Source organism: Pongo abelii, chromosome 21 (genome assembly GCF_028885655.2).
Source record: "Pongo abelii isolate AG06213 chromosome 21, NHGRI_mPonAbe1-v2.0_pri, whole genome shotgun sequence".
NCBI classification, from domain to species: domain Eukaryota; kingdom Metazoa; phylum Chordata; class Mammalia; order Primates; family Hominidae; genus Pongo; species Pongo abelii.
The window spans coordinates 39,721,880-39,742,008 of record NC_072006.2 but is presented as its reverse complement, the minus strand read 5'-3'; the positions used below and the strand labels follow the sequence as shown (position 1 = coordinate 39,742,008).

General features: G+C 49.5%; 1 protein-coding gene across 19 annotated transcripts in view; it reads left to right on the top strand.

The window, feature by feature from the left end:
• LOC100938343 (fer-1-like protein 4) overlaps positions 1–19,664 on the top strand; it is a 53,086-nt gene extending 33,422 nt beyond the window's left edge. For 12 of the 19 annotated variants that reach the window (XM_054542214.2, XM_054542216.2, XM_054542211.2 and 9 more), the window contains 14 exons: positions 1,053–1,095; positions 1,185–1,285; positions 1,363–1,500; positions 1,598–1,714; positions 12,777–12,904; positions 13,086–13,256; positions 14,009–14,163; positions 15,022–15,182; positions 16,037–16,122; positions 17,336–17,434; positions 17,610–17,851; positions 18,344–18,627; positions 18,712–18,812; positions 18,913–19,664. In XM_054542214.2, coding sequence (XP_054398189.1) covers positions 1,053–1,095; positions 1,185–1,285; positions 1,363–1,500; positions 1,598–1,714; positions 12,777–12,904; positions 13,086–13,256; positions 14,009–14,163; positions 15,022–15,182; positions 16,037–16,122; positions 17,336–17,434; positions 17,610–17,851; positions 18,344–18,627; positions 18,712–18,812; positions 18,913–19,102 — 2,016 coding nt within the window. In that variant the 3' untranslated portion in view covers positions 19,103–19,664. Of the gene's footprint in view, positions 1–1,052; positions 1,096–1,184; positions 1,286–1,362; positions 1,501–1,597; positions 1,715–12,776; positions 12,905–13,085; positions 13,257–14,008; positions 14,205–15,021; positions 15,183–16,036; positions 16,167–16,982; positions 17,438–17,609; positions 17,852–18,343; positions 18,628–18,711; positions 18,813–18,912 lie in introns of those variants that run through there. The other 7 variants (XM_054542205.2, XR_008517139.1, XM_054542212.2 and 4 more) reach the window with 7 other exon arrangements.
• The last annotated feature ends 465 nt before the right edge of the window (positions 19,665–20,129 follow it).

The window sequence follows — 20,129 nt, the reverse complement described above, 5'->3', positions numbered from 1 at the left end:
GAGGCAGGAGAATTGCTTGAACCTGGGAGGTGGAGGTTCCAGTGAGCCGAGATTGTGCTCCAGCCTGGGTGACAGAGTGAAACTCTGTCTCAAAAAAAAAAAAAATTTTTTTTCAACAAGTAATCTTTATAAAATTTCTGAGATATTTTACATCCTTGTTTTTTGTACTAAGTATTTAAAAATCCGGTGTTTATTTTATACTTATGGCACATCTTTTTCTTTCTTTTCTTTTTATTTTTAGAGATGGGGTCTTTATCTGTTATCCAGACTGGTCTCAAACTCCTGGGTTCAAGTGATCTTCCCACCTCAGCCTCCCCAGTAGCTAGGACCATAAGTACATACCACCACATTCAGCTAATTACAAACTTTTTTTTTTTTTTTTTTTCCCTGGGTGTGGTGTTTCATGCCCGTAATCCCAGCACTTTGGGAGGCTGAGGTGGGAGGATCACTTGAAGCCAGGAGTTTGAGAACAGTCTGGGGAACATGGTGAGACACGATCTTTACTAAAAACGAAAACAAGTAGCTGTGCGTGGTGGTGCATGCCGGTGGTCCCAGCGACTCAAGAGGCTGAGGTGGGAGGATCACTTGAGCCTCGGAGGTTGAGGCTACAGTGAGCCATGTTCACACCAATACACTCCAACCTGGGCTACACAGCAAGAGCCTGTCTCAATAAATAAATAAAAATTAAAAAGCATTTATTTCATAGAGACAGGTTCTCACTGTGTTGTTCAGCCTGATCTCGAACTCCTGGCCTCAAGTAGTCACCTCAGTCTCCCAAAGTATTGGGATTCCAGGCATGAGCCACCAAGCCTGGCCACTTACAGCACATCGCAATTCAGACTAGCCACGTTTTGAGTGCTCAGTAGCCACGTGTGGCTGGTGGTGACTGCCCTAGACAGGGCAGGCTGGATGATAAATTGGAGCTTTAAAAATGCAAGTGGCGTACACAGCGGGAACTTGAATGAAGGTTTCCCAACTCTCGTGGAAAAGGGGGTAGACTAAGGAGTTGAAGGGGATGGGGAAGAATCTCTGGATCTGCTCTTTAATTTCAGCACAACTTTGATGAAGATGAAATGGATGATCCTGGAGATTCAGGTAACAGATTGGGCTTTTTGCTCTGGTTCCATCTGCCCATCCCCTACGCACCCAGATATTTCTGACTGGGGCATTTTTGCTGTTTCCAGATGGGGTCAACCTCACTTCTATGGTTGGGGAGATCCAAGACCAGGGTGACGCTGAAGTCAAAGGCACTGTGTCCCCCAAAAAAGCAGTTGCCACCCTGAAGGTGACTGGGTACTGGGAAGAGGAAAGTCTCCTTTGGATTCTGGACATCGGGCTGTTGCTGAAGTCCTTGCCTTTTAGATCTACAACAGGTCCCTGGAGGAAGAATTTAACCACTTTGAAGACTGGCTGAATGTGTTTCCTCTGTACCGAGGGCAAGGGGGCCAGGATGGAGGTGGAGAAGAGGAAGGATCTGGACACCTTGTGGGCAAATTCAAGGTACATTTGGGGAAGGAAAGTGGAACCAGGGAGCCCAGGCTGGGATTCATGAGGACAATTCTCTTACCAGAGCCTTTTCTGTCTCCCCCCAACTCAGGGCTCCTTCCTCATTTACCCTGAATCAGAGGCAGTGTCATTCTCTGAGCCCCAGATCTCCCGGGGGATCCCACAGAACCGGCCCATCAAGCTCCTGGTCAGAGTGTATATTGTAAAGGTGAGTCTCCATAGCCCTGGCACGCCTCCAACTATAGCTAAGGTAATGTACACGAAACCTACAGAAGGAAGGCTTTGGGAGGAACCTCGGGATCACAGAGTTCAAGTTCTTCATTTTTCAGGTGAGAAATCTAAGCCACAAATTTAGGAGATCCCCTAGGGTTATAAAGCATGCTCATGGCAGAACCAGAATTGGGAGTTGGTCTCCTGACCCCTGTTTGTAGTTCTAGTCCTGCAGAATGGCGAGTATAATTCTAGGATGAGAGCAGGGCTGAATCTCAGGCTTCAGAAGGCTTGTTACCAAATACCTTTGTCTAACTTTGTCCATTGGTACAGTTTTCATACTGAGTTCAGCAGGGCCTTGAAGTATTCTTAAAGATATCTCAGGGCCGGTCATGGTGGCTTATGCTTGTAATCCCAGCACTTTGGGAGGCCGAGGCAGGTGGATCACGAGGTCAAGAGATCGAGACCATCCTGGCCAACCAACATGGGGAAACCCCATCTCTACTAAAAATACAAAAATTAGCTGGGCATAGTGGCGCATGCTTGTAGTCCCAGCTACTCGGGAGGCTGAGGCAGGAGAATCGCTTGAACCCAGGAGGCGGAGGTTGCAGTGAGCCGAGTTTGCACCACTGCACTCCAGCCTGGGCAATGGAGCGAGACTCTGTCTCCAAAAAAAAACAAAAAAGAGGGTGAGTGGCAAAGGGATGGAACAAAAGGGGGAAAGGGGTCAGGGTTGTGAGAATGAGGACAAAAATGACACTTCTCAAAGTAGATCTTTTTGTATACCTCTGACTCTTAGAACCGTAGCAATGTTTCACATTCCCCTACAATAGACAAAAAATTAAAAGCAATCACAGTGTTGAGGAAACCTAACATGGAATACAAACACTAACAAATGACCCTCACTGTATTACAAATGAACAATATAACCACACTGAAGGAAGTGAAGAACAAAACCAAGTAACTCTGGAAAACAGTAATTTGACAGGGTTCTATAAAACTCAAGATGGGCCTGGTGCAGTGGCTCACGCCTGTAATCCCAGCACTTTGGGAAGCCAAGACAGGAGGATCACTTGAGCCCAGGAGGTCAAGACCAGCCTGGGCAACAAAGTGAGACTCCATTTCTACAAAAAATTGAAAAACTAGCTGGATGTGGCTGGGTGTAGTGGCTCATGCCTGTAATGCCAGCACTTTGGGAGGCGGAGGCAGGTGGATCGCCTAAGTTGGGTGGATTGCCTGAGGTCAGTAGTTTGAGACCAGCCTGGCTAACAGGGTGAACCCCGTCTCTACTAAAAATATAAAAATTAGCTGGGCATGGTGGCACGTGCCTGTAGTCCCAGCTGTTTTGGAGGCTGAGGCAGGAGCATTGTTTGAGGCTGGGAGGAGGAGGTTGCAGTGAGCCAAGGTTGTGCCACTGCACTCCAGCCTGAGGGGACAGAGTGAGATGTCGTCTCAAAAAAAAAAAAAAAAAAAAGGAAAAAATAGCCTGATGTGGTGGCATGTATCTCTGGACCCAGCTACATGGGAGAGACTGAGGCAGGGGGATCACTTGAGCCCAGGAGGTTGAGGCTGCAATGAGCCATGATTGTGCCACTGCACTCCAGCCTGGATGACAGGGAGAGAGCTTGTCACGAAAACAAAACAAAAAACCAACTAGACTAAAGATAAAGAGACCTGAACATAAATGCTGTAATCTAGTTAGAAGTATGTGTTAGCAATTCTGAAACTATATTAATGTGTATACTGGTATACATGAATAAGTAAACTTCATCATAGATGAGAACCAGGTTTCTTACTGTTGGAGAAAGAAGTTACAAATAAGGAAAGGGGATTAAATGAATGCTGTGGTATTAGATCAGAATCAGAAGTATCTGTATAAACTCATGTAGTATCTGTATAAACTCATGTTTTAAATATGCACAGATGGAAAGATACAGAAATATAGATATATGTATATATATGTGGATTATGTTATTCATGTTTGCTATCTCTGTCTGCTGAGAAGGCCTAGAAGCAACAACATCCTAGTAGCAGTGAACACACCAGGTGCCCAGATTTTGGTTTCTAAACACCATTATTTAATAAAAGGATTGAGGACTCCTTGGAATTGATTCTAGGACTAGGACTGGGAAAATATAAGTCAAATCTGGAGCATCTTGTGGGGCAGGAGTAAGGAAGTGCTCAGAAAAGGATGGGGGCTTGATGAATGAACACAGGAGCCATTCTGTGTTCCTTCAGGAACACAGCTCCTAATGGTTAAAACTTGAAAAATTGGGGCAACAGAATAAGTAACAAGGCTGGGCACAGTGGCTTTCGCCTGTAATCCCAGCACTTTGGGAGTCTGAGGCCGGGAGTCCAAGACCAGCCTGGCCAACATGGTGAAACCCCGTCTCTATTAAAAATACAAAAATTAGCTGGGTGCGGTGGTGGGCACCTGTAATCCCAGCTACTTGGGAGGCTGAGGCAGCTTGAACCTGGGAGGTGGAGGTTGCAGTGAGCCAGGATTGTGCCATTGCACTCCAGCCTGGGCAACAAGAGCAAGACTCTGTCTCAAAAAACAACAACAACAACAAAAGTAATGATAGTATTGGATATTCAGACTTTTTTTTTTCTTCTTTTCTCTCTCTCTAGCTCTTTTTTTTTTTTTTTGAGACAGAGTTTCGCTCTTGTTGCCCAGGCTGGAGTGCAATGGCACCATCTTGGCTCACTGCAACCTCTGCCTCCCAGGTTCAAAGGATTCTCCTGCCTCAGCCTCCTGAGCAGCTGGGACTGCAGGCATGTGCCACCACACCCTGCTAATTTTATATTTTTAGTACAGACAGAGTTTCTCCATGTTGGTCAGGCTGGTCTCAAACTCCCGACCTCAGGTGATCCGCCTGCCTTGGCCTCCCAAAGTGCTGGGATTACAGGTGTGAGCCACTGTGCCCAGCCTGCTTTCTTTTTTTTTGTTTTTGTTTTGAGATGGAGTCTTGCTCTTGTTGCCCAGGCTGGAGTGCAATGGCACAATCTTAGCTCACTGCACCCTCTGCCTCCTGGGTTCAAGTGATTCTCCCACCTCAGCCTCCGGAGTAGCTGAGACTATAGGCACACACCATCACGCCTGGCTAATTTTAGAGACGGGGTTTCACCGTGTTGGCCAGGCTGGTCTCAAAGTTTTGACCTCAAATGATCCGCCTGCCTCAGTCTCCCTGAAGTGTTGGGATTACAGGCGTGAGCCACTGCACCCAGCTCTCTGTCTCCTCCTAATGCTCCCATTATATGTATGTTGGTGCACTTAATGGTGTTCCACATTTGTTTGAGGCTCTATTTCATTTTTCTTTTTTCTCTTTTCTCTGTTCTTCAGCTTACATAATCGCTTTTGATCTAGCTTCAAGTTTGCCAATTCTTTCTTCTGTTCAAATCTACTATTGAGCCTCTCTAGTGAATTTTAAATTTTAGTTATTGTACTTTTCAACTCCAGAATTTTCATTTCGTTCTTTTAAAAAAAAATGTATGGCTTGGCCAGGTGCGGTGGCTCATGCCTGTAATCCCAACACTTTGGGAGGCTGAGGCGGGTAGATCATGAGGTCAGGAGACAAGACCATCCTGGCTAACACGGTGAAACCCCGTCTCTACTAAAAAAATGAAAGAAATTAGCCAGGTGTGGTGGCACGTGCCTGTAGTCCCAGCTACTTGGGAGGCTGAGGCAGAAGAATTGCTTGAACCTGGGAGGCAGAGGTTGCAGTGAGCTGAGATCACACCACTGCACTCGAGCCTGGGTGACAGAGTGAGACTCTCTCTCAAAAAAAAGTATATCTCTTTATTGATATTCTCTATTTGATGCAACATTATCATCATACCTTCCTTTACTTCTCTAATCAAGCTTTCCTTCAGTTCTGTGAACATATTTACACAGGCTACTTTGAAATACTTTCCTGTCAGCCGGGTGCAGTGGCTCACGCCTGTAATCCCAGCACTTGGGAGGCCGAGGTGGGCAGATCACGAGGTCAGGAGATCGAGACCATCCTGGCTAACGTGGTGAAACCCCGTCTCTACTAAAAATACAAAAAATTAGCTTGGCATGGTGGTGGGCACCATAGTCCCAGCTACTCGGGAGGCTGAGGCGGGAGAATGGCCTGAACCCGGGAGGTGGAGCTTGTAGTGAGCCGAGATTGTGCCATTGCATTCCAGCCTGGGCAACAGAGCGAGACTCCATCTCAAAAAAAAAAAATATATATATATATAGATAGATAGATAGATAGATAGATACACACACACACACACATATGCATACTTTCCTGTTAAGTTCAACATTGTGTTGCTCTCACGGGCATGTTTTTGGGGGTGGATGGAAAAATAATTTTTCTATTTCTTTGCAGGCCTCATAATTTTTTGTTGGAAACAGCATTTAGATAATATATGGTAGCAACTCTGGGTACTGAGGTTTCTTGTTATTTGCTTGTTTATTTGTTTAGTGACTGGCTGGATTATTTTAGCAAAGTCTATTTCCCATCCCCTGTGTTAGATAACTGATGTTGCTACTCTGGGAGGTGCAGCTTTGGATATGCCACTGTCACCCTAGGATGACAGTGGTACTGGTAGGGCCCTCTTGCACTCTTTTCCCTGACCACACCCAGTTAAGCTCTATTGATTGCTCTATCGTTTGCAGTAGTATCCTGGGAGCATAAAATCCTCTACAAATAAATCTAATCAAATGGTGGCTCTTTCCAATGAATGCCTTCTGAGGTTAGTGTTTGATACTTGTTTTAACCCCAGGAGAGCTCCTCCCAGCTGTCTTATCCCTTGACTCTCCCCTGTAAAATAGATACAGCCTGTAATCTAAGCTGTATCTTCATTACATCCATGAATCTCCTCCCAATCCCTTCGCTACAACGTCCACTTTTTTTTTTTTCTTTTTTAGACGCAGTCTCACTCTGTTGCCCAGGCTGGAGTGCTGTGGCGCAGTCTCGGCTCACTGCAACCTCCGCCTCCTTGGTTCAAGCAATTCTCCTGCCTCAGCCTCCCGAGTGGCTGGGATTACAGGCGCCTGCCACCAAACCCAGCTAATTTTTTGTATTTTTAGTAGAGACAGGGTTTCTCCATGTTGGTCAGGCTGGTCTCATGATCCGCCCCCTCGGCCCCCCAAAGTGCTGGGATTACAGGCATGAGCCATTGTGCCCGGCCGAGACCCTATCTCTACAAAAAAATTTAAAAGTTAGGCCAGGTGCGGTGGCTCACCTCTGTAATCCCAGCACTTTGGGAGGCCAAGGTGGGCAGATTACCTGAGGTCAGGAGTTTGAGACCAGCCTGGCCAACATGGCAAGACCCCAATGCTCTACTAAAAATACAGAAATTAGCAGGGCATGGTGGCATGTGCGTAGTCCCAGCTACTGGGGAGGCTGAGGCACGAGAATTGCTTGAACTTGGGAGGCAGAGGTTGCAGTGAGCTGAGATCATGCCACTGCACTCCAACCTGGGCGACAGAGCTAGACTCTGTCTCAAAAAAATAAATAAAAAATAAAAATTACCTGGACGTGGTGGTTCCTGCTTGTTGTCCCAGCTACTCGGGAGGCTGAGGTGGGAGGATTGCTTGAGCCACTGAGGATGCAGTGTGCCAGAAAAAAAGGAAGAAAACTTATTTATTTTTGAGACAGTCTTGCTCTGTCGCCCAGGCTGGAGTACAGTGGTGCAATCTTGGCTTACTGCATCCTCCACCTCCTGGGTTCAAGCAATTCTCCTGCCTCAGCTATCTGAGTAGCTGGGATTACAGGTGTCTGCATCCACGCCTGGCTGATTTTTCTATTTTTTAGTAGAGACAGGGTTTTGCCATGTTGGCCAGGCTGGTCTCGAATTCCTGGCCTCAAGTTATCCACCCACCTCGGCTTCCCAAAGTGCTGGGATTACAGGTATGAGCCACCATACCTGGCCAGAAAACCTGAATAGTACTATAAGTATTAAAATAAATTGTGTCGGAAACTCCAGACCAAATGGTCTCAGCAGCAGTTTCTACCAGTTATGGATGAAACAATTGTAATCTTACACAAACCATTTCAGAGAATATAAAAAGAAATACCCCAGTTAATTCCATGAGGGTGGCATAATCTTGATGCAAAACCTGAGAAGAATGACATGAGAAAATATAATTCTAGGCCAGTTTCACTCACAAACATTTATTCCACAGGTATTTCTTGCATTTTTTTTTTTTTTTTGAGACGGAGTTTCGCTTTTGTTGCCCAGGCTGGAGTGCAGTGGTGCAATCTCAGCTCACCACAACCTCCGCCTCCTGAGTTCAAGCGATTCTGCTGCCTCAGCCTCCTGAGTAGCTGGGGTTTACAGGCATGCACCACCACGCCCAGCTAATTTTGTATTTTTAGTAGAGACAGGGTTTCTCCATGTTGGTCAGGCTGGTCTCAAACTCCCGACCTCAGGTAATCTGCCTGCCTTGGCCTCCCAAAGTGCTGGGATTAGAGGTGTGAGCCACCGTGCCTGGCCTTTCTTGCATTTTTTATGAGGTACTAGGCAGTGTTCTGGGTACTGGTGACAAAAAGCAGTGAGTAAAACAGATGAAGGTCAGTGCCCTCGTGAACTTTACATTCTAGTGAAAAGAGATTAACAATAACCATAATCAATAAGTAAATTATATAGCTTACAGGCCGGGTGTGGTGGCTCACGCCTGTAATCCCAGCACTTTGGGAGTCTGAGGAGGGGGCGGATCACCTGAGGTCAGGAGTTCGAGATCAGCCTGGCCAATATGGCAAAACCCCGTCTTTACTAAAAATACAAAAATTAGCCAGGCCTGGTGGCATGTGCCTGTAGTCCCAGCTACTCAAGAGCCTGAGAAAGGAGAATCGCTGGAACCCGGGAGGCAGAGGTTGCAGTGAGCCGAGACCGCACCATTGCACTCCAGCCTGGGCGACAAGAGCAAAACTCCATCTCAAAACAAAAAAAGTTATATATCTTATTTATATGTTAGAAAATTATAAGTGCTGTGGAGAAAATATGTCAGGATAAAGGGATGGGGGGAGTGCTGGGGGTGGGTTGCAAATGGATGGTCGGAGTTGACAGACCTCGATAAGTCTTTTTTTTTTTTTTTTTTTTTTTTTGTAGAGACAAGGTCTTGCTATGTTGCCCAGGCTGGTCTCGAACTACAAAGTGCTGGATTACAGGAATGAGCCACCATGCCCGGCTGAGAAAGTGTTACTTAAACAAATACTAGAGTTGGGCACAGTGGCTTGCACCTGTAGTCCCAGCTACTAGGAAGGCTGAGATGGGAGGATTGTTTGAGCTTGGGAGGTTGAGGCTGTAGTGAGCTGTGATGCCACCACTAAAATTCAGCCTGGGTGACAGAGTGAGACCCTGTCTCTTAAACAAATACACATTAGGAGGGGGCCAAGGAGTTATCCAGATGGCTACCTGAGGGAGAAAGCATTCCGGGCAGAACAGCTGGTACAGAGGCCATCGGGTGGAACCATGACTCCTGTGTGTGACAAACAACAAGGAGCCCCTTGTGGCCGTAGCAGGCAGGATAAATGAACAGGTTTTAGGAATTAAGGCTTCAGAGGAAATGGGGTAGCGATGGGCAGAGGAAGCAGATCATGTTGGGTTTTGTTATTCACTTTATTCTGAATTACATGGAAAGCCATAGGAAGGTTCTGAGCAAAGGAGTGCCAGAATATAACTTACATTTTCTTTTCTTTTTTTTTTTTTTTTTGAGACAGAGTCTCGCTCTGTCACCCAGGCTGGAGTGCAATGGCGCTATCTTGGCTCACTGCAACCCCTGCCTCCTGGGTTCAAGCGATTCTCCTGCCCCAGCCTCCCAAGTAGCTGGAATTACAGGCGCTCGCCACCACGCCTGGCTAATTTTTATATTTTTAGTAGAGACAGGGTTTCGCCATGTTGGCCAGGCTGGTCTCAAACTCCTGACCTCAGGTGATCCACCCGCCTAGGCCTCCTAAAATGCAGGGATTACAGGCATGAGCCACTGATCCTAGCCTTTTAAAAAAATTGTCCTTTTAAAAAAATGAATGTCAGGCCAAGCGCGGTGGCTCATGCTTGTAATCTCAGCACCTTGGGAGGCCGAGGCGGGCAGATCACGAGGTCAGGAGTTCGAGACCAGCCTGGCCAACATGGTGATACCCAGTCTCTACTAAAAATACAAAAAATTAGCCAGGTGTGGTGGCAGGCGCCTGTAATCTCAGCTACTCAGGAGGCTGAGGCAGGACAATCGCCTGAACCTGGGAGGTGGAGGTTGCAGTGAGCCAAGACCGCGCCACTGCACTCCAGCCTGGGTGACAGAGCAAGACTCCGTCTCAAAAAAAAAAAAAATTAAGGTCATCTTAGTGGGTATAAAGTGGTATCTAATTGTGGTTTTGATTTGTTTCCTAATGACACTGAACAGTCTTCATGTGCTTTTTAGACCTTTGTATATTTTGGAGACGTGTCTAAAGTCCTTTGTCCATTTTAAAATTAGATTGTTGTTTTGTTGTTGAGTTGTAGGAGTTTTTTGTATATTCTGGCTACTAGATTCTTATATGGCTTGCAAATATTTTCTCACTTTCTACGTTGTCTTTTCACTCTATTGATAGTGTCCTTTAAAGCAGAAGAGATTTTAATTTTGATGAAGTCTATTTTTATTTCTTTTATTGACTGTGCTTTTTGGTCATAGCTAAGAAACTTTTGCAAAATCCAAGGTCATGAAGACTTTTGCCTGTTTCCTGCTGTGGGTTTGAGTTTTGACTCTCATGTTTAAGTCTGTGATCCATTCGGGGTTAGTTTTTGTGTCTAGTGTGAGGTGAGGGTCTGACCTCACACTTTTGTATGTGACTGTCCAGTTGTCTCAGCTCCATCTGTTGGAGAGATGGTTCTTTTCCCATTGAATGGTCTAGGTACCCTTGTTGAAAATCAATTGACCATAGATATGTGGATTTCTTTCTGGACTCTGAATTCTGTTCTACTGATCTATGTTTATGCCACTACCATACTCCTTTATTACTGTCTCTTTGTAGTAAATTCGTGCTTTTTTTTTTTTTTTTTTTTTTTTTGAGACAGGGTCTCACTCTGTTGCCCAGGGTGGGGTGCAGTGTCATGATCACGGCTCACTGCAGCCTTGACCTCCCGGGCTCAAGCGATCATCCCACCTCAGCCCCCACAAGTAGCTGGGACTACAGGCACGTGCCACCACGCTCAGCTAATTTTTTCTATTTTTTAGTAGAGACAGGATTTCACCATGTTGCCCAAGCTGGTCTCGAACTCCTGAGCTCCTGCCTGTCTTAGCCTCCCAAAGTACTAGGATTACAGCTGTGAACCACTGAGCTGAGCTGGCACATGAAATTAAGGCTTGACTGAGTATCTCTAAGTGGGATTTGGACAGGACAAGAGAGGAAAGAGATTTCAAAGAATAAAATTAATATGTAATCACAAGGAGAAAAAAAGCTTTGCCTTTATGAAGACTGCATTCTAGTAGGAGAAACAAACATTAACAAAATAAGTAAATGTTTCAGTCAGTTAGAAAGGCATAAGTGTGGCCAGGTATGATAGCTCACGCCTGTAATCCCAGCACTTTGGGAGGCTGCGCCAGGTGGATCACCTGAGGTCAGGAGTTCGAGACCAGCCTGGCCAGCATGGTGAAACCCGTTCTCTACTAATAATACAAAAATTAGCCAGGTGTGGTGGCACGTGCCTGTAATCCCAGCTACTTGGGAGGCTGAGGCAGGAGAATCGCTCGAACCTGGGAGGTAGAAGTTGCAGTGAGCTGAGATCATGCCATTGCATTCCAACCTGGGCAACAGAGCGAGACTCTGTCTCAGGGGAAAAAAAAAAAAAAAAGCATAAGTGCTATGGAAAATATAAATACCAAAAAAATAATCAAGTTGGCACAGTGGCTCATGCCTGTAACCCCAGCTACTCAGAAGGCTGAGGTGGGAGGACTGCTTGATGCCAGGAGTTCTCGAGGCCAGCCTGGGCAACAGAATGAGACCCAATCTCTAAATTAAAAAGATGTAAAGATCATCAGAGAGAAAGTACAGATTACTACAATGGAATGACAGTCAGCCCATCAACTTCTCTACAGCAACCAAAAGTGCTGGAAGAAAAATAGAATAATATCTTCAAAGCACTGAGAGAAAAATAATTATCACCCTTGAATTGTATGTCCTAGGAAACACTCATTCAAGAGAGAAAAAAATGAAAAATCTCTTTAGGCAAACAACAATTGAAAAAATCACCCAACAACTTTCAGTCAAGAAACTACACAGGGCTGGAGGTGTAGTGGCTCACACTGTGTAATCCCAGGACTTTGGGAGGCCGAGGTGGGAAAATCATTTGAGGCCAGGAGTTCAACACCAGCCTTGGCAATGTAGTGTGAGACCCCTGTCTCTATAAAAAGGGAGGAACAAAAACTACACAGGATATAATTTCGTTTTTTTTTTTTTTTTTGAGACGGAATCTCGCTCTGTCACCCAGGCTGGAGTGCAGTGGGGCAATCTTGGCTCACTGCAAGCTCCGCCTCCCGGGTTCATGCCATTCTCCTGCCTCAGCCTCCTGAGTAGCTGGGACTACAGGTGTGCGCCACCATGCCTGGCTAAGTTTTGTATTTTTAGTAGAGATGGGGTTTCTCCATGATGGCCAGGCTGGTCTCAAACTCCTCACTGCAAATGATCCACCTGCCTTGGCCTTCCAAAGTGCTGGGATTACAGGTGTGAGCCACTGCGCCCAGCCCAGGAGTTTGAGACCAGCCTGGGCAACATAGTGAGACCCCCATCTCTATTAAAAAAAATTCATAAATTAAAAAATAAGTCAAACCATATAGAAAGTTATGAGTTGAATAGTAAGTCCCTTATACATCTTTCAAAATATTTTGTTTCATTACACTTTTTGTTATACCTATTTGTATGACTTAACTATTTCATAACTAATTGAAAATAAAAGTCATCTTGTTCAACGTCTCCATTAGCTCCTCACAGTGGGAGATCTCTCCTTGATAACTTCCTGTTTTCACCCAATGGGAAATTAGGTCCAACAAAGGTAACCTTGGGTTATCATAATGATGTTTCTCTCAGTTCCACTCCATGCTGTTCCCCTAGGCTACCAACCTGGCTCCTGCAGACCCCAATGGCAAAGCAGACCCTTATGTGGTGGTGAGCGCTGGCCGGGAGCGGCAGGACACCAAGGAACGCTACATCCCCAAGCAGCTCAACCCCATCTTTGGAGAGTGAGGCTGGGCCCTGTGGGGTGGAAACGGGGTAGCTGGAGGAGCATCCAGCCCTGTGGCCTTGTGGCAGCTGGCCTAGGGATGGCAAGGGAATGGACAGGGGCTGCTGACACACCCACCCCCTCCCCAGACCACCTCCTGGAGCATGGAAGTGACCTCAGTCCCTCTCCCTCCTTGCCAGGATCCTGGAGCTAAGCATCTCTCTCCCAGCTGAGACAGAGCTGACGGTCGCCATATTTGATCATGACCTCGTGGGTTCTGACGACCTCATCGGGGAGACTCACATTGATCTGGAAAACCGATTCTATAGCCACCACAGAGCAAACTGTGGGCTGGCCTCCCAGTATGACATGTGGGTCCAGCAGGGCCCACAGGAGCCATTCTAAGTTTCTGGCCAAACACATTCAAGCTCATATTCCCTTTTGTGTCTCCAGATCCTATGATTTCATGGAAGGGGACCCTCCCACCCACCACCACTGCCAACCAAGACATAGCTCAGTGGTCAAGACTTGGGCTTGGGAGTCGGGATCCTGTAACGAATGTCACTTGACTTCTATTTTTTTTTTTATTTTTTATTTTTTGAAACAGTCTCGCTCTGACTCCCAGGTTGGAGTGCAGTGGCATGATCTCGGCTCACTGCAACCTCCACCTCCTGGGTTCAAGCGATTCTCCTGCCTCAGCCTCCCCAGTAGCTGGGATTACAGGCGTGGGCCACCATGTCCAGCTAATTTTTATATTTTTAGTAGAGACAGGGTTTCACCATGTTGGACAGGCTGGTCTCGAACCCCTGACCTCAAGTGATCCACCCACCTCTGCCTCCCAAAGTGCTGGGATTACAGGTGTGAGCCACCATGCCAGGCCCACTTAACCTCTTCAAGTCTGTTTTCTCATCTGCAAAACAGAGGTAATACGATTAGTATCTTCTTAATAGAAGCACCTGGACTACATTTTTGATTTTCATTGTTATCATAAATGAGGACTAACCTGTCTCCCACTGGGAGTTTTGAACCTAGACCTCATGTCTTCATGACGTCGTCACTGCCCCAGGCCCAACTGTGTCCCTACACCAGCCCCAGCTGACGCATCTTCCTTTTCTGCCTGTAGGGATGGTTACAATGCCTGGCGTGATGCATTCCGGCCTTCGCAGATCCTGGCGGGGCTGTGCCAACGCTGTGGTCTCCCTGCCCCTGAATACCGAGCCGGTGCTGTCAAGGTGGGCAGCAAAGTCTTTCTGACACCACCGGAGACCCTGCCTCCAGGTATCAGCCCTTCTGTTCAAGCAAGATGTCGGTAGAACAAGGTACAGGGGGCCCAGGTGGCCAGTCTTGTGTGCTCCCCAAAATAACCCATTGCTTCAGCAAGTAGATGTGAATTTGGTTGTGTAAGGACGAGGTTCTTGGGTATTAGGGAGAAAACAGTCTTTATTGGTGAGTGTGAGATTCCCCCAAAGAGCCAAAGTGGACCCATAACTAATCAAGTTCCCGGAACACAGAGGTCCCATATAACAGAATGTGGCTGCAGAATTAAATGGCTGGAGGCTTATTATTTATTTATTTATTTATTTTTGAGACAGGGTCTTGCTCTGTCACCCAGGCTGGAGTGCAGTGGTGCCATCTCAGCTCACTGCAGCCTGGACCTCCCAGGCTCAAGTGATCCTCCCACCTCAGCCCCCTGAGTAGCTGGGATTACAGGCGCGTACCATCACGCCCGCCTAAGTTTCTTTTTTTTTTTTTTTTTTGGTAGAGATGAGGTTTTGCCTTGTTGCTCAGACTGGTCTCAAACTCCTGGACTCAAGCAATCCTCTCACCTTGGCCTCCAAAAGTGCCTGGATTACAGGCATGAGCCAGTGTGCCTGCTCTGGTGGCTTATTCTCTAAATAGGGTCTAGGCAAAGGTGGCAGTACCTCCAATCCCACTGTCCCACTGACTGCTGGCTTTTCACTGGGCGAAGTTACAGCAGCGTCTCCCACTTTTTGTGCATTACAGAGCTGCTCTCCTAGTCCACAGGGCTTTATCCAACACAGTGGCTTCCCCAGCTTAGAGATTCTGTGGTGGGGGAGGGCGGGAGGAGAGATGGAAGCTGTGTGGAACCCTAAGCTCACACACCTGTTGTTTCAGGCAGCAGCAGCCCCTCAGTGGCGAGTGGGGACCCTGAAGAGGCCCAGGCATTGCTTGTGCTGCGGCGCTGGCAGGAAATGCCGGGTTTTGGGATCCAGCTGGTACCCGAGCATGTAGAAACCAGGCCTCTCTACCATCCCCACAGCCCAGGGCTGCTGCAGGTGAGGGAGGGCTCAGCACCCAGGCCCAGAATCACAAGACTCTTAGAATCCCAGGACACCCACCTGATCCTGGACCCTGGGCCCCCAGGACAGCCTTTCCCCAAGATGTCTACCGGGGTGCCACCTGCAGCTCCCGTTGCTGGTCCCTGTGTCCCTGCTCATCTTGGACCTCCATCCTGGACCACACCTTCACCCTGACCCCAGTCCTACAGGATCCCCACCCCTGGGCACCAAGACTCAGATGTGGGGTTCCTAACCTGACCTCCCCTCAGAGCCCTAAGATCTGGACCTTGGAACACCAGATATTACTTTTAATCTCAACTTCCCCTTCTGGAACCTCATTTTTTTTTTTCCTTTTTGACATGGGGTCTCACTCTGTTGCCCAGGCTGGAGTGCAGGTGCATGATCTCGGCTCACTGCAGCCTCCACTTCCCAGGCTCAAGTGATCCTCCCACCTCATCCTCAGGAGTAGCTGGGATTACAGGTGTCTGCCACCACACTCGGCTAATTCTTGTATTTTTTGTAGAGACAGGGTTCCGTCATATTGCCCAGGCTGGTCTCAAACTCCTGAGCTCAAGCGATCTACCCTCCATGGACTCCCAAAGGGCTGGGACATAGGCGTGAGCCACTGCGCCCAGCCTGGACCTCATCCTTGAACCCCTAATCTAACTTTGATCCTGGAACCCACACTTCAGACTCCACCTTCATCCTCATCCCCCAGGATCTACCTGACCCTGTCATTTTGACCCTAGCTCTTTTCTCCACTTGGGGACAAGGCACAGCCTGTGGCCACAGGGCTGTCAGGGAAGGTTGGGAGCCTGGCAAGACCCTCCAGCCTGGTTCTGTCCCCCCAGGGATCTCTTCACATGTGGATTGACATCTTTCCTCGAGATGTGCCTGCTCCACCCCCAGTTGACATCAAGCCTCGGCAGCCAATCAGGTGAGAGTTCTGTCACCTCCTCCCAAGTCGGGTGCACGTCCTGGTCTACCTGTACAAGGGTCCTCTGAAAACCCGGGTCCCCAGTGAAGCAGGCAGAGGTTGCTAATCACAGGCTTTTCAGTTAGGTGTCATTAAATTCCCTGTTATTCATAAGCATTGCAAGTTGAGTGTCTCTTGTAAACTGAGTCCAAGTACCTTTTGGTAAGTCCCCTTCCCACCTAAGCTCATCTGAGTGGAGTTCTGTGTGGGACACAGCTACTTCACACAGGGCTGAATGCAGATGCTCGGATATCAGCAGCCTGTCACTTTCTGCCTCTGGGCTCTGCTTTCCTTGGTGTCACGCTCAGGGAGCCCTCTGCAGTCTGGGGGCAAAGTGGCATCTAACAGTGCGAGGCTTACATCTCAGCCAGGCCACTTGAGTAGAAACAAACACCTCTTTCCCAGTTACAGCAAAAGCCTCAGGGCTGACTCAGTAGACCAGCTTGGGTCAAATGCTGTGCCCTGAACCAATCATTGTGGTCAGGGGGCTGTAATACTCGAATTGGCCAGTCCAGTGATGTCTCCCCGACCCCGTCCAGCCGGGGGGGGGAGGGGCCTGCTCCACCAGAATTCCATAGATTGACAGTGGTGGTGGGGAGGGGTGGTTGGGGTGGGGGTGGGTCACCAGCAGAAAATCGCGGTGCTGTCAACAAATGAGGGGAAATTGATGCTGGGCTGGAGAAAACAGCTATCCAGGCAACCCCATGGCAGCCAAGGACAGGGCTACATGCAGGTAGGGTCCAGAGTGTCGCAGCCCTCCTGTCCCTCAGGCGCTGTACGCTCCCGTCCCCCGTCTCTCATCCTCCTTCTTCTCCCTGCAGACTGGCTTTCTCTGTTCACTCACTTTTCTACATCCCCAAACTCTGGCTTGTGGTGGCTCCAGCTTTGCATCTGATGCCACACCATGCAATGGTGCAGGGCCCTGATTCTAAATTCACGGGAAGGAGAACGTCGCTGGCCCCACAGACCATTCCTGGGGCCATCTGCTGTGGCCAGGGTGGTCAGTGACACCTGGGGCTGTCCCTTCATGGGACCACAGGCATTGGATTCCCCTGCTGGGCACACAGTTGCCCAGTGAATGTCAGTGGCCCCGGCCGAGGTCCCTCCTGCTTCCTGCAGCCCCTTTTAGGGCCCCGCTCGAGAGTCTGAAGCCACCCCCTAATGTGCCCCCCAGCTATGAGCTCAGAGTTGTCATCTGGAACACGGAGGATGTGGTTCTGGATGACGTGAATCCACTCACCGGAGAGATGTCGAGTGACATCTATGTGAAGAGGTAGCCTGCAGGCCGGGTGGGGCAACAGCGGTGCACTAGGGGGATTGCAAATGGGTGTGGGACCTCGGGCTGAGTCCAGAGCCCCGACCCCGGGCCCTCCGTGGTGCTGAGAGCTGGGTGAGGAGTGGGTTCTCCATGTAGCTCCAGCCCTGACGCTCACCCACCCCGGCCCCAGCTGGGTGAAGGGGCTGGAGCATGACAAACAGGAGACAGACGTTCACTTCAACTCCCTGACTGGGGAGGGGAACTTCAATTGGCGCTTTGTGTTCCGCTTTGACTACCTGCCTACCGAGCGGGAGGTGAGCGTCCGGCGCCGGTCTGGACCCTTTGCCCTGGAGGAGGCTGAGTTCCGGCAGCCTGCAGTGCTGGTCCTGCAGGTCTGGGACTATGACCGCATCTCTGCCAATGACTTCCTTGGTATTACACTGCTTAGCCTTCCCCACCCTCAGCCCCTGCCTCCAGCCCTCACCTCCGCCCCTGCCTCCAGCCCTCATCTCCGTCCCCCGGTTCCCTACTCTGACCCAACCTTGTATCTTGGGATTTTGGACCCAAGGTCTGAAACCTTTGCTTTCTGGCCTAATTACTGAGTTAAGTAAGCCTAGACCACAGTAACCTCCATTCCCACCCAGAGTCTCTGATTCAACTCTGACTTGACCCTAGCTTGTCACCCTGACACCGACTCCACAGCCTTTGGTCCTTGGCACTCTTATCCCGACCCTTGGCCCTCTTCCACTGGGAAGTAGCAATGGGTGGACCGCTGGGCTGTGGTCTGGGTGGTCTATAGCTGTGGCCTGACCACACACTGCAACATTCGATGCCCCAACTTACAACCTTGATGTGTTGCCTCCTCACCCCTGGCACAATGAGACTTTGATCCCATGCCTAACCCGGTGTGCTCTGGACTTGCAGGATCCCTGGAGTTGCAGCTATCAGACATGGTGCGTGGGGCCCGGGGCCCCGAGCTCTGCTTTGTGCGGCTGGCCCACGATGGGGCCGGGCCAAGGTGCAATCTGTTTCGCTGCCGCCGCCTGCGGGGCTGGTGGCCGGTAGTGAAGCTGAAGGAGGCAGAGGACGTGGAGTGGGAGGCGCAGGAGGCTCAGGCTGGCAAGAAGAAGCGAAAGCAGAGGAGGAGGAAGGGCCGGCCAGAAGACCTGGAGTTCACAGACACGGGTGGCAATGTGTACATCCTCACGGTGGGTGCCCGTGGGCAGAGGCCAGGCTGAGCTGGGGCCTGAGCCCGCCCTCTGCTCCCAGTGATGCAGGAGTGTCTTTTTTAGGGCAAGGTGGAGGCAGAGTTTGAGCTGCTGACTGTGGAGGAGGCCGAGAAACGGCCAGTGGGGAAGGGGCGGAAGGAGCCAGAGCCTCTGGAGAAACCCAGGTGAGTCAGGCACGGGGGCCGAGGCCACAGCCTGGGCTGATGGGGAGGTGGGGGTGGCCAAGGGGCTTCCTCCCCATCCTGACACCACCCTTCTCAACAGCCGCCCCAAAACTTCCTTCAACTGGTTTGTGAACCCGCTGAAGACCTTTGTCTTCTTCATCTGGCACCGGTACTGGCGCATCCTGGTGCCGCTGCTGCTACTGGCGCTGCTCACTGTCTTCCTCCTCCTGGTCTTCTACACCATCCCTGGCCAGATCAGCGAGGTCATCTTCCGTCCCCTCCACAAGTGACTCTCGCTGACCTTGGACACTCACCCAGGGTGCCAACCCTTCAATGCCTGCTCCTGGAAGTCTTTCTTACCAATGTGAGCTACCCCAGAGTCTAGCCCTTCCTCTGAATAAACCTATCACAGCCACTGACCCATGATCACGTGCTATGCAAGGTCGGCTCCAGGTGGCAGAGAACAGAGATGTTCTTGGGTGACCTCAGGTGCTGGGGACTTACTTGAAGAATGCACAGGGATGGAAGGCTGCCCCCATCCCCACCACAGGGAAGAAAAGGGCCCTGGCAGCTGAGTTATCACAACCCTCTGAGCAACTCCACCACTGCTCCTGCTCCTCCTGCTCCTGCTGGTGGCCAGGTCCCTCTCACCTAATCTGTTTCTGGCTTCCACGGCTCCAGGACAGCTAAGGACCTGACGGACTCCATTAACCTGTCCATCCCTCACCATCCCTGAGAGAGGCTTCCATCAGAGCTGGATCTCGGGTCTGACTCCGCTTCCTTTCCCCTCTCTCGTGCTTTTCCCCTGCCACAGTCTTGCATCAACATTCAAGGCATGATCTGATCAACTGACTGGCTGTTTAGGTACCCCTGGCTCCCTAGGCTGTAGACTGGTGAGGTCCCTGGGCCCTGGTTCTCCACATGGATTCAGAGTTCTAATGGGAAACCCTGATTAGGCCCCAAGCCAGGGGTCTGGTGTTGGCCCTGCTCCAGAATGGCCACTGCTACTTTCGCACCTCAGTGTTCGGTTTTGCTTCCATCTAGGAGACTGCAGAGGACCTGGAGGGATTCCTCTCTGCAGTGAGAGCCAGCGCGGGGCTTGGCACAGAGTGAGATCAGTGAGTGTGACAGGATCAGGTGTATTGAGCCCAGGGTGGCAGAGAGCGGCCCCAGCTTTACCCATCAATGAAGAAGTGGCAAGCCCCAATATGCACTCAGGGCCCTGAATTGGTTGATCACTCATGAGCTTGGGGGCCATGGTGGCTCCAGGAAGCTCACGCTGAAAAGGTCCATCTGAGCCCCGGGGCTGAACCCAAG